This window comes from Rhodnius prolixus, unplaced genomic scaffold (assembly GCF_049639745.1).
Source record: "Rhodnius prolixus isolate KJV_2025 unplaced genomic scaffold, Rpr scaffold_12, whole genome shotgun sequence".
NCBI classification, from domain to species: domain Eukaryota; kingdom Metazoa; phylum Arthropoda; class Insecta; order Hemiptera; family Reduviidae; genus Rhodnius; species Rhodnius prolixus.
Window position 1 is genome coordinate 11,415,385 of NW_027411635.1, and position 13,823 is coordinate 11,429,207.

Sequence of the window (13,823 nt, forward strand, 5' to 3'; positions counted from 1 at the left end):
GCCTCCGTTCACGACACTTAATTTGGTAGCTGGACGTTAAAGCCCGCCTAAAAAAAAATGACATTACTTTACTTTATTAACTAACACTCCAAACATATGTTACTTAAAATTTGGGTGTGTTAGTGTTCCTCAAGAATAAAGTACCAAATTTAACTTGTTCCAAAATTCTTATTAGTTTAGAAACGAATTACTTGCTTTACAGTAACAAAAGGTAAATTTTATTTTAATGAAATCTTTTTTAATAAAAAGATTATTAAAATATATGTGTATAGCTAAGATAAGATCGGCAGACGAATACAAATTTAAATATTTATGAACTAACTTGGGAATTCTGATTTATTCTTTGTTTAAAAAGTACAACCTTTACCTTCTTCACTTGGCTAGCAGGTCCATGCAGCTCCTTTTGGCTGGGAGATGCAACGAATACTACTTCTTATTCATAACATTTCTACCCAGTAGCATCCTTTTCTTTTTAGCCAATTCAGCTAAGAAATGTTAGGGAGTACAACGTATACTTCATCCTCCTATCCTTAATTAAAGAACACTTAGAAATCACAGATGATGTGTTTAGACACGATTATGTGTTCAACACTTCGCGGATAACATCACCCAATTCGTACAGCACCATTTTACCATTGCTTTATCCGTAATTCATGTTAAATGATTGATCTTAAATAAATTCTTAGTCCTTAATTAATCGATAACTTTAGGTGTTTATTAATTTCCTCTTTCATATTTATCAACTCATCTCCATTCATTCCCTACTCATTACAGAGTTTAAAAATCCATATCTTGTACGATCAGTTAGGGTTAATTGACTTCCATCAATCTGCTCCTTGAATAAGGAGTCAAATAGTTCAAAATTTTTAAAAATCAAAATATAGTAAACAGAACAAGTTACCAACATTTCTGACAGAAATTATGCAACTTCTAGTTGATTTTTTGCGACTTTTTGTCAAATATTTGAAAATTTATAAACTGACCTATTTGAAAGAAGCGTTCTATGGTATAACCTAACTAGTTTTTTTTATAGATTTATTTATTTTTTAAAATAATTATTATCTATTTTTTAGTTGGTTATGTTTTTGTTGTTTAGGCGAATGTTTCCCGCTTACAAGGTGCGAGTAATGGGGCTTGACAAAAAGGCCAAATACATCCTACTTATGGACATCGTAGCCGCTGACGACTGTCGATATAAATTTCACAACAGGTAGATAATATTTATGAAAAAAAATAAAACAAAAAATCATTCGATAAAATGTAATTTAATGTTCTATCAAAAGATATATCGCTGAGACTTCGTAAAATTGTCTATAAATATTTTTCCCTTCATTTACTTGGTAGGCTGTTACCTACATGTTTAATACTCCAAACAGCATGTCTCTAATGCATCACAGTACGAGGGTCGTTTGAAAAGTCCGTGCAAAGTCAGAGAGATAGCACTACTGGCGCGTATCGAGGTTATGTTTAGTTAGTAGCATCTCTTGGAAGAACACACACCAAGTTTCAGCCAGATCGGTCTATTTCTTTGTGTTTGGCATTCGTTTGAATCGAGGAAGTCGAGTGATTTTCAAAAAATGGACGACAAAGAATTTCGCGTGTTGATTAAACACTACTTTATGAAAGGCAAAACGCCTCAGGAGACTAAAGAGAAGCTTGATAAACATTATGGTGACTCTGCACCTTCGATTAGAACAGTTTATAAGTGGTTTCAAAATTTTCGGAGTGGCCATATGGGCACAAGTGACGCTGAACGTTCTGGACGCCCTGTTGAGGTTACTACTCCAGAAATCATTGATAAAATCCATGATATGGTGATGGATGACAGAAGAGTGAAGGTGCGTGAGATTGCTAGTGCTGTGGGCATCTCGAATGAACGGGTACATAATATTTTGCATCAACATTTGGACATGACAAAGCTATCCGCAAGATGGGTGCCGCGATTGCTCACGCTTGACCAAAAACGAAATCGTGTGAAGTGTTGCAAGGACGGTTTGCAGCTGTTCCAGAAGAATCCGCAGGACTTTAAGCGTCGTTTCGTCACTGTGGATGAAACATGGATACATCACTACACTCCTGAGACCAAAGAACAATCTAAACAATGGGTTACCAAGGGGGGAATCTGCGCCAAAAAAGGCGATGACCGTTCCTTCGGCCGGAAAGATTATGGCGACTGTCTTTTGGGATTCGCAAGGAATAATCCTCATCGACTATCTGGAAAAGAGTAAAACTATTACAGGTGCATATTATTCATCGTTATTGGACCGTTTAAAAACCGAGCTGCAAGAAAAACGCCCACGATTGGCCCACAAAAAAGTCCTTTTCCATCACGACAACGCACCAGCTCACACCTCAGCAGTTGTGGTCGCAAAATTAATGGAAATAGGGTTCCAACTCGTTTCACATCCCCCCTATTCTCCAGACTTGGCTCCCTCGGACTACTATTTGTTCCCTAATATGAAGAAATGGCTGGCGGGAAAAAGATTTTATTCAAAAGAGGAGGTGATTGCAGAAACGAATGGCTATTTTTCAGACTTGGACAAATCCTATTATTCGGAAGGGATCAACAAACTAGAGCAGCGTTGGACGAAGTGTATAAGCCTAAAAGGAGACTATGTTGAAAAATAAAAAAGGTTTACCCCCAAAAATTAAGTAGTTTTTATTTTTGCACGGACTTTTCAAACGACCCTCGTAAGCCCAAGAACTGGACAATTTTTGTTGGGTAGCACGATTACACTTCAAAAACCTCCGGTAGCTACCCAGTTTTCTAAACCATTCCAAAAAGCTTTTGCTGCTCTCTAAACCTACCCACTTCAAGGTAGTTCCTAAATTTACAATATCCCACGAAGAACATTTGTACCACCTGTAGCCTACTTTTTTGATCAGAATAATCTTAATTCTCAGAATTTGGCCTTACTGTAAAACCTTCCATACAAGTCTTATTGTCTCAGTATCTTAAAAGTTTTATATACATTGTCTAGGGCAAATAATTTTCTCTTTTTAATATTTAAGGCAGTAAAATTATTTGAACTGTTTACAAATACTTTTCGTTTGAGAGTTTTCGAGTATACTTGTGGGTTAATGATCCAAATAAATAAAACTTACCATGTCAACGTTTCGAACGATTTTTGATTACTAATATCAGGCCAACCAAAAACTGAGAGAGTTATGGATTTTTATTTTTACAGTTGTACAGGAGAAAGAAAAACATTTAACGTAAAACATAATCAAAATTAACCATCTGTACTACTCATATAAATTAATTTAACAGTAAATTATTCTGCAACTTAAATAATAATACTTTGTACACAAGTTTAATTCAATTCAGTTGCGTTGCTAGATATTCTTAAGAATACCCTGCCAAATTTGAGATTCAAAAGTTACAATTATAACGCATATACTGTTGCAGTTGACAAAAGAACGTCTCTTAATGCTTAATGCTCTTCAAAAAATAAATCAATACTAGGGTTTAAAAATTATTTTGAAGTATTAATTAAGATGGTTAAAATAAAAATAAATAGCCTATCCTTAATTGTATTGGCTTCCAGTGACTGTACTTATTTTTTGTTATAAACTAAATTGAATTTGAAAAGAATTAGAAATTGGTTTTGACGTTGGCTACAAATTGGTGAGAACAGCTGACAAATAGATTGCCTAAATTAAAGAGATAGGTAGGGCCTCTAAAACCAGGTTAGCCTAATAGCCCTTCTAGGCTATTTTGGCTAACATCAAAGTGTAGTATCTGTTCTTATCAATTTAATCTTCTGGAACGAGATAGCGGTGTAGTCTAGCTAGGATAGAACATCAGGCTCGCATCACACACATCTAGCAGGTTCTGGTGCTGGCTGAATGAAGAATTTTTACCCCGAACTATTTAGGTGCCACGGTAGCCGAGTGGTTAAAGGCGAGGCCCACAAAGCTATGATTTATTTTAGTAGTAGGTTCGATTCCCGAATTCTGCGCCTAGGATTTCATTTAATGGTTAATAAAATGAATTTACAATAAAGTATGCTAGCTAGTCCGCCTCCGTCTACGACTTTTTACTCTGTTTATGACGTCTACTTTACTTTTTTTTTTTAAACCTGGTAGTCTACAGACGCCCTATGTCCTGCAGGGAGATAAGTTATATCCCAAATTATGACTATTGCCTTTTACCAATTTTTCTTTTAACTAGCCATAGTTTATACCACTAACCACAATTTCGATCTATCGTTGAAGCTGTAATCTTCTAATATCTCTTCTTAACGGAGTTTCAGCGATTTAAATAAAATCTCCATTTTTTGTTTTTGTTTTTTGTGTAACCCTTTAAAAATATTTTAAGCATGGGTTGCATGCACATTATTTGGCCTTTTCGAAAGCCACATTTTAAAAAAATAAACTTTGATTTTATTAATTTTATTTCATATAAATGCATGCTATGTACAATTATTTTTAATTGTTAATATTTAAGTCACAATTCGGTGTTAATGTATACAACAGGCTCGATTAGTTAATTATTACTTGAATATGTTTCAATTAGCGTCCACCATTTGTTTAAAAAGACGTAACAATACATTAACCAACAACTTCGTAAAGAATATTTTCAGGTAACCCCAGGATATGGTCAAAACTTGAGCTATGCCTTGATGCAGCTCAGAAGTTTCAGAAGAAGGGGAAAAGGAATCAATCAAGAAATAAGTCTTCTGTATTAATGGATGGGCGGTGAAGCATTTTGAAATTATTGTAGGTTCCTGGATATTTACAATCTCACTTTATTTTATAATGAATAAGTAAATCATTTCGCTGGTATACGCGGTGTGGCTATTAAATAACGAGACTATTGCTGTAAAACATTTTATTTTAAATTTAAACATATTTAGTCATTATCACCTTCAATATACACCACTCCCCTATCCCTACAACGCTCCATGCGAATTTACCATTGTTCTGGAAACAGTGCTGGAAGTCTTTTTCTGTAAGCTCCTGCATGCCGCGTGCCGCTTTTTCTTTCACAGCTTCAACGGACTGAATTCGTGTCCCTTTTAATGCAGATTTGACTTTGGGGGAACAGATAAAAGGTCTGGCGAATAAGGCGGATGGCCTAAAACTGGGAGGATGTTGTACTTGGCTAGAAACTTCTTGACAGACAATACAGTGTGTGCCGGCTCGCTGTCTTGATGGAGAACCCCATGACTTGTTCTTCCACAAATCGGGTCGTTTTTTTCCTTACTCTTTCACGGAGTTGAGCAAGCACCTCACGGTAGTAATGTTGATTAATTATAATCGATATTTTCATCCGTTTAGGACGTGGAAGGGCGACCCCCGGGCGGTCATCATCTTCGACGTCTTCTCTGGCCATCTTGGAAACGCTTGAACCACTCAAAAACTCGCGCACTCGTGATTATCATTCATCGCCATAAACTTCTTTTAATAAAAGATAAGTTTCAGTAGCGGTTTCACCCAGTTTCATGTGAAATTTCACGACAATTCGTTGCTCTACTACATGTATCATGTTTTCGGCAAAACTAAACTAACACCTCTTACACAAACACGTCAGGTTCCGGTCAGACAGATTTCTCTACAAAAACACGTGAGACGCTGCAATCGAAAGAGAAGGCTTTACGCTGTACAGCTGTCGGTCGTTAAGATTTCGCGCATGCATAGTTCTTCTGTAGCAGCATCAGTCTCGTTATTTAATAGCCACACCTCGTATTCACAGTATGTGACTACTTTCAAATCAGCAAGCCCGTTTAAGTGTTATACTGTGTCTAATATAATAATATTTCTTTTTTTGTTTATACATCAACATTACAAAGAGAATTATTACGATAAAAGATGATTTGCTTGGCTTAAAGCCCGTCTGCAGGAGCTTGGTACATTCATAGGCAAAATATAAGATTAATACAGAAAATATTGTGCATTATTTTGGCGTAGAAATAGAAAACAGAACCATGAACTAGTATAGCTAGGATTCAAACAAATAGATACGACTAAAATTCTTTGTTGTTTCTTTGCTATTCTTTTTAGTAAAAATTCTTATATTTTGAGAAAATTTTAATTACTTCATTAACGGTAAGAGAAAACCTTTCAACCTTCAAGGTAACCTTAAAAAGTTTTCTAGCATTGGCATTAATTGAGTTGAAATCTTGACACACCTTTTGTGGGCCAAAGTTAAGAGTTAGTTTGGGTTTACCACACATTACACAGATTGGAGCCATTGTTATAACTAAAACATTAACAGTGTAATGAATGGTATATTATTTATTGGTTAGAAACGGATAGAGAAGCCGGCTAAACCAAGTTAGGTAGTTTAAAGTAACTGCTCGCTTTAATAATACATATATACTTGAATATTTCTTGCATCTATATACACATTAAATAAACAGCTTAGACAAAATATAAGTGGCAGGCGTGCGTGCCATCGATCTAAGCCATGCAATATTTAAGCTCGGCCATATCCATCGCGGAGCTGTGTAGACGACACACTGGCCTTCACAGTGTAACTGTTTTACAAAGTCTCTCTTATGCCAAATACAATTGTTTTTCATGTTTAACACGTTCAAATGCTGTTAAAAAAAAATGCGAGAAGTAATTTTTATTTTTTCTGTCATCAATTTCAGTTATTTTTAGAGATAAAAATCAGTTACCATGCAACATAATCGACACGAAATTTTCACGAGGGTAAAGTGGCATTTTAAAATTCTTAACTTAACAATGCATGATTTTAATAATTACTTTGGTTTTTTCTTTTTTTTAAATCTAAAATAAAATTTTTGTAGCTAAGGGTTAAAATATATTAATTAATTTTTTTCTGCAGTTGCTAAATAATAATTAGTGTACAAAAATTCTGTGAACGAAGTTCAAATTTTGAATAAAACTGATTAAAAAAGCAAATATATCAAATTCCGTTTTTTGCACTATCACAAAATATGGTTCATTAATAGGTTCTCATTTTCAAATTAATCTTACAAGTAACAAAATTGTAGTAACGGGTGACCCAGTGAAAATGACCACATTTATTTCTTTAATAACAACAAAAGTATTACAGATATAAAAGTAACAAAAAAATCTTAGAAAAGTAGAAACATGGGAGATTATTTGTGGAATATTACATCCTTCAAATGATGACCGTTCTGGGCTTTACATTCTTCCAATCGTTTAACGAAGTTTTTGAATACTTTCTTCAGCAAGGAAGCCAAAATTTTTGCGAATTCGGCTCTAATCCTCGATTTTAAATCCTCTAGATCACGGGGCTTGGTTTCATAAACATGACTTTTCAAATACCCCCACAGAAAAAAATCTGGAACCGTCAAATCTGGCGAGCGAGGCGGCCAAGCGAAATCTGAAGAACGTGACAATAAACGAATTCCAAACGTTTCTTTCAACAACGCAAGTGTAAGAGCGGCGGTGTGTGACAAGTTGCCCCGTCTTGCTGGAACTAGGTTCGATTCAAACGACGTTTGCGGCAGAGTTGGGGGATGAGGAACGAGTTTAACATCTCCCTGTACCTCTCTCCATTGACGGTACCGTCGAAAAAGTACGGTCCGATGATTCCCCACGACGCTACACCGGCCCATACTGTAACTCGTTGGCTATGTAACGGTTTTTCTTGAATGAATTGGGGATTACCACTTGCCCAGTACCGAAAGTTTTGTTTATTTACCGATCCAGAGAGTTCGAAATGAGCTTCATCGCTCATTAAAAGATTATTTAAATCAATCTCACCATCGTCCGATTTCTTTGACATGTTTTCGGCGAAAAGTAATCTCTGTCGGTAATCAGTTTCTTTCAACTCTTGAGTGATCATCAACTTATATGGATGGTGGTTCAAGTCTGAGGTTAGAATTCGACGCACAGATTCCTTTGATAACTTTAAAGAAGCTGCGTGACGGCGAGCGGAACGAGTTGGACTAATTTTTATTACTTGGCAAACTTTTCCGATGTTTTCCGGTGTACGAACTGTTCTTTTGGCAACTGGATGAATCTTATCAGTCGTCTTGCCACTTTCACGGAAGTTTTCAACTCACCTGAGGATCGATTTTCGCGTAGGAACAGATTCATTACTTTTAACTTTGAACTGTTTACGAAACGCTCTATGAACTTTCACAACCGATTTATCTCGAAAATACGCTTCTACACAAAATGCTCGTTCTTTTGCAGTGTAACGTTCCATGATTACTAAAATGTTGATAACAGAAATCTCCCAGGTCTCTACTAACCATAGAGCGCGCGTTCGTCCCTGTAACAGTGTTACTACCAGAGTTATTCAAAAAACAAATGTGGTCATTTTCACTGGGTTACCCTGTATTATAAATTTAATAGTTTAAGTTTAGTATAGTAATTAAAATTTTAAAATAAAATCTTTAAAATAATATATAAAATTTGAGGCACCCCTCAATCTAAGAGCCACCTTAAATATGAGCCCAAAATTACGATGACTAATTTTAGGGGTTAGTAATGGATAATTTGCTGAAAATACTGCTCCTAAAATCAAATTGCCATTTATTAACAAGCAGTAGAATAGAAAAGAAATTTATTATTCTGGGACAATTGTCCCCTAAGAATAAACACAGGTACAAATAGAGGCCTTAATAGTTTGGCCTGTGTTAAACAGAAAATAAATAAATAAATAAGTATTTACAAAAAGTGAAAATAAAAATAACAGCAGAAATTAAGGAAATAAATTAAAACAATTAGAATTTCGGAGGAAGCTGGATAGAAAGGAGATAACTGAATAGACGGGATTTAAAGATAGAAAGGGTAGGAGCATGGCGGGCAGATGATGGTAAGGAGTTCCAGAGAGAGGTAGCATGTATTAGGAAGGATTTGTCAAAGGATGAGGTACGGTGAGAGGGAATATAGAGATCGGATGAGCGAGATCTGGTATTACGGGAATGTATCGAGGATTTAAACTTAAGGAGTTGAAAAATATAGGAAGGCCTTTGAGACTGGATGACTTGAAAAAGAAAAGAAGTCAAAAAATACAAAGTACTGTCTAATATGTAAGTTAGAGTAACAATTTTAAATACAATAAACATCGATATATAAAATATTAAAATACTGAAACTTAACTTTTTGTGTATTATTTTTTAAACTTCTAAAAGTTCAAGTTAGTACAATATTCTAAATTCAATAACCTTAACTAACCTGCAGCGTTTAGTCTTTTCGTATAAGTTTTGAGATAGTTTGACTACCGAATTATTACTGTGATTTGTGTATTTAAACCCACTATTCTCATTTTGGGGCATTTATTTGAACTAAGTTGTGAAAAATACAATTTTCCCTAAGTTTGTACAATCAATTTTCTTAAAAGTAAAGAAATCAAGGAATTGTAGATGCAGCTTGTGAAGGAGATTTGAAAATTACGTGTACCTACACAATTTTTGCATAGTTATTGTAAAACAGAACTTACAAAAAGTAAATTGCATAGAATTCGTGTACTGAGGAGCATTTTCCTGAGATCTATCTACATCGGAAACACAGTTGCGATATGTTATTCTATCTCCCATCTTTTATATCATTATCCTTTCACCATTTTATCTTTTTAAATCTTCAGTATTACCGTCGAATTAAAAAAAAAAAATTTTGTTTTGTTCGTTTACTGTTGTATCGCCAACATTTTACACGAGTCCAGTGCTTTATTACCAACCTGGCTAACCAACCATTCGTAGACTTAGACTGGTCGATGGTTCCTTCAACAATTACCAATATAATGTCGATCTTCCTAGGCTGGCTAACTTGTCTGTTGTAACAGCTGCTTACTAAATGGCTACCAAGAATAGTTGGTCGCCGTTCGCCTACAACTCTAAAGCGTGCATATTTGTGTGAATATCGTAAGTATTATATAGTTTCACTTATTGAACATTTTTTGTTTGAAGTCTCTTGAGTCTGAAAGAGTGATTTTTATATATCGCTGTGATTTTATGGGCGTTTTTATACCCACAATAACTTAAAAACGAAAGACCGCTGAATGTACTGATTAGATATTTAGTTTAAATGGCCAAATGACGATGCCGCAATCAAGTTTTGGTTAAAAAAAATCGGTCAACCGAAAGAAGCACTTTACAAAATAGATTTTTAAAATAATTTTGACACAAAATCTCTCTTTCACAATACTTCTATACCAATCACTAACCAAGTACGATATCTCGGGCTACATCTTGACAAACGACTAACATGGAACTCTCACACGAGACTCAAACGAATTTTACCTCAATCTGAGATATAAAATGTTGAAAAGACTACTCGACAAACGTTCAAAACTGACCCTGAAAAACAAACGAACACTACTATATACCGCTCTACTTGCCCCAATATGGACGTACGGAATACAACTCTACGGAAGCGCTAAAAAATCGGACCTTACAATCAAAAATTCTAAGAACAATAGTTAACGCTCCCTTCTACGTCTCCAATCATACTGTACCCTCTGATCTCAATATTCCTCTCGTCTCTGGAAATAGCCCAATCTCGCAGCACAAAACTCCACACAAATCTCGTGCACAGTCATTACAACCCTCTGGATCCACAACATGTCTACAACAACACTTCCTTCAAATCTCCACAGCGCAGATTAAAGCGGCGGTGGCCACGCGATCATCTCAACTTAATACGCCGACCTCCTAGGATGGTTGCTGTGTAAGCTTGTAAATGTTTGAGTTAGAGCTTCGAGAATAGTTGTAATAAAAAGTCATGAGAGTGTGCGCGCCAAATTTTATTTTCTCATTAAATAATCCAAATGGAATAGAGTTTGCTCAGAATCTAGGATTTAGTATTGGACATCAAAATTATTGTACAAAAAAAACAACAAAATTTTAGAACTATCTTCTATAAAATTATCGACAATCAATTACGTAATTTCTGGGTTGATTGCGATTTATCAAGAGATAGAAATGTTATCTTGGAATTCTTGACTAATTATACTATTTAATTAACTAATATCAGTACTGCGAGCGCGCTGGTTATCTGCTAGTTAACTAGTTTACGCAATAAGATATCCCTGAATACCTCTTGGAGCTCTTAAGTGGAACGTCCGAGCTAGTTTTCAATTTCATCGTATTCCACCAGATGTTTTGAGATCTGTCCTGAGCTAAAAAAGAACGTTTTGCTGTGAATCTTGGTCTTTGGTCAACTTCACATTTTTTCCTCCCTCCAATTTTGGTGCTACAATCAGCGTATTCGCGCTATAAGTAACAATGATATCATACTAACAAATGAAGCAAACTAGTGGAGAAGTTACCCAGTGGTAATACTCCAAAACATTAGACTGTTAGTCACATCTCTTCACTTGAGAGGAGATCACGAGGCCACTGTCTTTTAAGGCGTCTTGTCCAGGTTATCAGGAAGAGTTCTTGAAGAAAGATTTTGAGCTAGAGGATTCGCGTGTGATTGCAGGTAGAAGTAACCGAGTGGAGAAGTTAACCCAATGGTAACACTTCAAAACATTAGACTGTTAGTCACATCTCTTCACTAGAGGGGAGATCACGAGGCCACTGTCTTTTAAGACGTCTTGTTGGATGGTTAGGAAGAGTTCTAGTAGAAAGATTTTGAGCTAGAGGATTCGCGTGTGATTGCAGGTAGAAGTAATCGAGTGGAGAAGTTTACCCAGTGGTAATACTCCAAAACATTAGACTGTTAGTCACATCTCTTCACTAGAGGGGAGATCACGAGGCCACTGTCTTTTAAGACGTCTTGTCCGGGTTATCAGAAAGAGTTCTTGAGCTAGAGGATTCTCTTGTGCTTGCAGGTTGAAATGTATCAGGTTTTGATCGACTTGACTGATAAAATGAATATTAAGATCAGTGTATACAGGATGTATACGGAAGAGTGGTCGAAACTTCGGGAGGTGATTCAGCAGCTCAAATGCAACAAAAAATATTCTCATCACTTTGACCCGATTCTCAATAGTGTCCAAGATATTTGCATTTTGCAACTTTTCCGTCGATATTCGCGTTTTTCACCATAAAAACGGTCGCAACTTTTCCTATCCTTTATCCTACAACAAATCTGCTTATTCCAAACTCTTCTGTCATCCATCACCATATCATGGATTTTATCAATGATTTCTGGAGTAGTAACCTCAACAGGGCGTCCAGAACGTTCAGCGTCACTTGTGCCCATATGGCCACTCCGAAAATTTTGAAACCACTTATAAACTGTTCTAATCGAAGGTGCAGAGTCACCATAATGTTTATCAAGCTTCTCTTTAGTCTCCTGAGGCGTTTTGCCTTTCATAAAGTAGTGTTTAATCAACACACGAAATTCTTTTTCGTCCATTTTTTGAAAATCACTCGACTTCCTCGATTCAAACGAATGCCAAACACAAAGAAATAGACCGATCTGGCTGAAACTTGGTGTGTGTTCTTCCAAGAGATGCTACTAACTAAACATAACCTCGATACGCGCCAGTGGTGCTATCTCTCTGACTTTGCACGGACTTTTCAAACGACCCTCGTACACTACTTATTAGTAGTATTCAAATACTAATAAGGATTCTGGTGAAATTAAATCTTCAAAACGGATTTTCCCAGTGAAAAGTCTTCTGTAAATATAAAAGTAAAATCTGTAAATATATAAAAGTTGTTAATGAGAATTGCAGCGATTTCCGTGTTTTAGCTACACCTAAACATTGAACCAAAGTTAACCCGTTACAATTATAAATGCATGCTCTATTGAAACGTGACCCACTACTATTTAAAAAATAACTCTAATATTTGGTCAGATAAGATAAGTTGGTTAAGTGCGACATTTCGCGGCCCGTATATCAGAGAGCGTCACGCGAGGTCTGCATTCCCTGTCAAAGCTCTTCTAAAGCAAAATAATATTGCTTTAACTTTGGGTTTCAGGTTTGTTTTTTTTAAATGTTATTTATTTAAAAAGTATGTTTTAAGTTTGATTGTTAATTTATGTAAATGATGTAGCTTTGAAGGTGCTGCGTTTTATTTGCAGCACGTTACATTTTACTTAAATAACGTGACAAAATTTGGTGCTAATATTCACAAGTCAAAGTTCTAACTTAAATAATTTGCATCAAATCAGGAAATTTGAGACATATTAAATGCTTACCAACATTATACAATTTATTTTTTTTTAAACCGCTAAAACGATTTTACAATTGGTGCCATTTTTAAATAAATCTAAAAAAGCGTTTACAATTCTATTAAGCTAACAACAGAGGAGTTCAGCACTTTGATGGACCAGGATTCAGCCTCTGGCTATCATAGAGGATATTCAATATCCGGATAACCCCTATAGTTGAAATTAAATTGAACGCATCTTCTGATTGCTTGGATTTGCGCCCTAGAGGATGCTAGAAAATGGGTTCTTTCTGGGTGCGCCTGGTTTTTGGCCCAAAAAAACTTCAGTCCCAGTTTCCTCTGGTGTTTTTCATCCATCTTTATACCAAAAACTACTTACCTGTTTTATTGAAACCTCAAGTACATATTGGAAAATAGAAGGTTTCAAAGAGATTTAGTTTTTTGAAGGTTATACGTCTCCCAATTAAATTTATACAATTATACATTTTGTTTCATTAGTTATTTCATTTTACTTTTCGGTCTTATTTCTCTGTTTTAACTTATTGTAGAAAGATAATAAAAGTTTGGTACAATTCATAAGCAAAATATGAAAACATAGATTAATAAAGAAAATATTGTATTTAACCAGTTAAGCGTGGAATTTAGTTTTTAAAAAAACCCATCACAGTGTGCGGAATTAAAATCAGACAATGTCGTGTATACACGTCGAACGCAGGAGGCAAAACAACCAAAAGTTTACAACGTCACTGCAATCTCTGGGGCCTTGAGATTACCAGAGCATTCTGTGCTCATTCAAAAATCTTGCAC

General features: G+C 35.5%; 1 protein-coding gene across 2 annotated transcripts in view; it reads left to right on the forward strand.

Moving 5' to 3' along the window:
* LOC141461609 (optomotor-blind protein-like) overlaps window positions 1–13,823 on the forward strand; it is a 306,166-nt gene that overhangs the window by 86,513 nt on the left and 205,830 nt on the right. For both annotated transcript variants that reach the window (XM_074142770.1, XM_074142769.1), the window contains exon 2: window positions 1,097–1,210. In XM_074142770.1, the coding sequence (XP_073998871.1) occupies window positions 1,097–1,210 (114 nt within the window). The remainder of the gene's footprint in view (window positions 1–1,096; window positions 1,211–13,823) is intronic.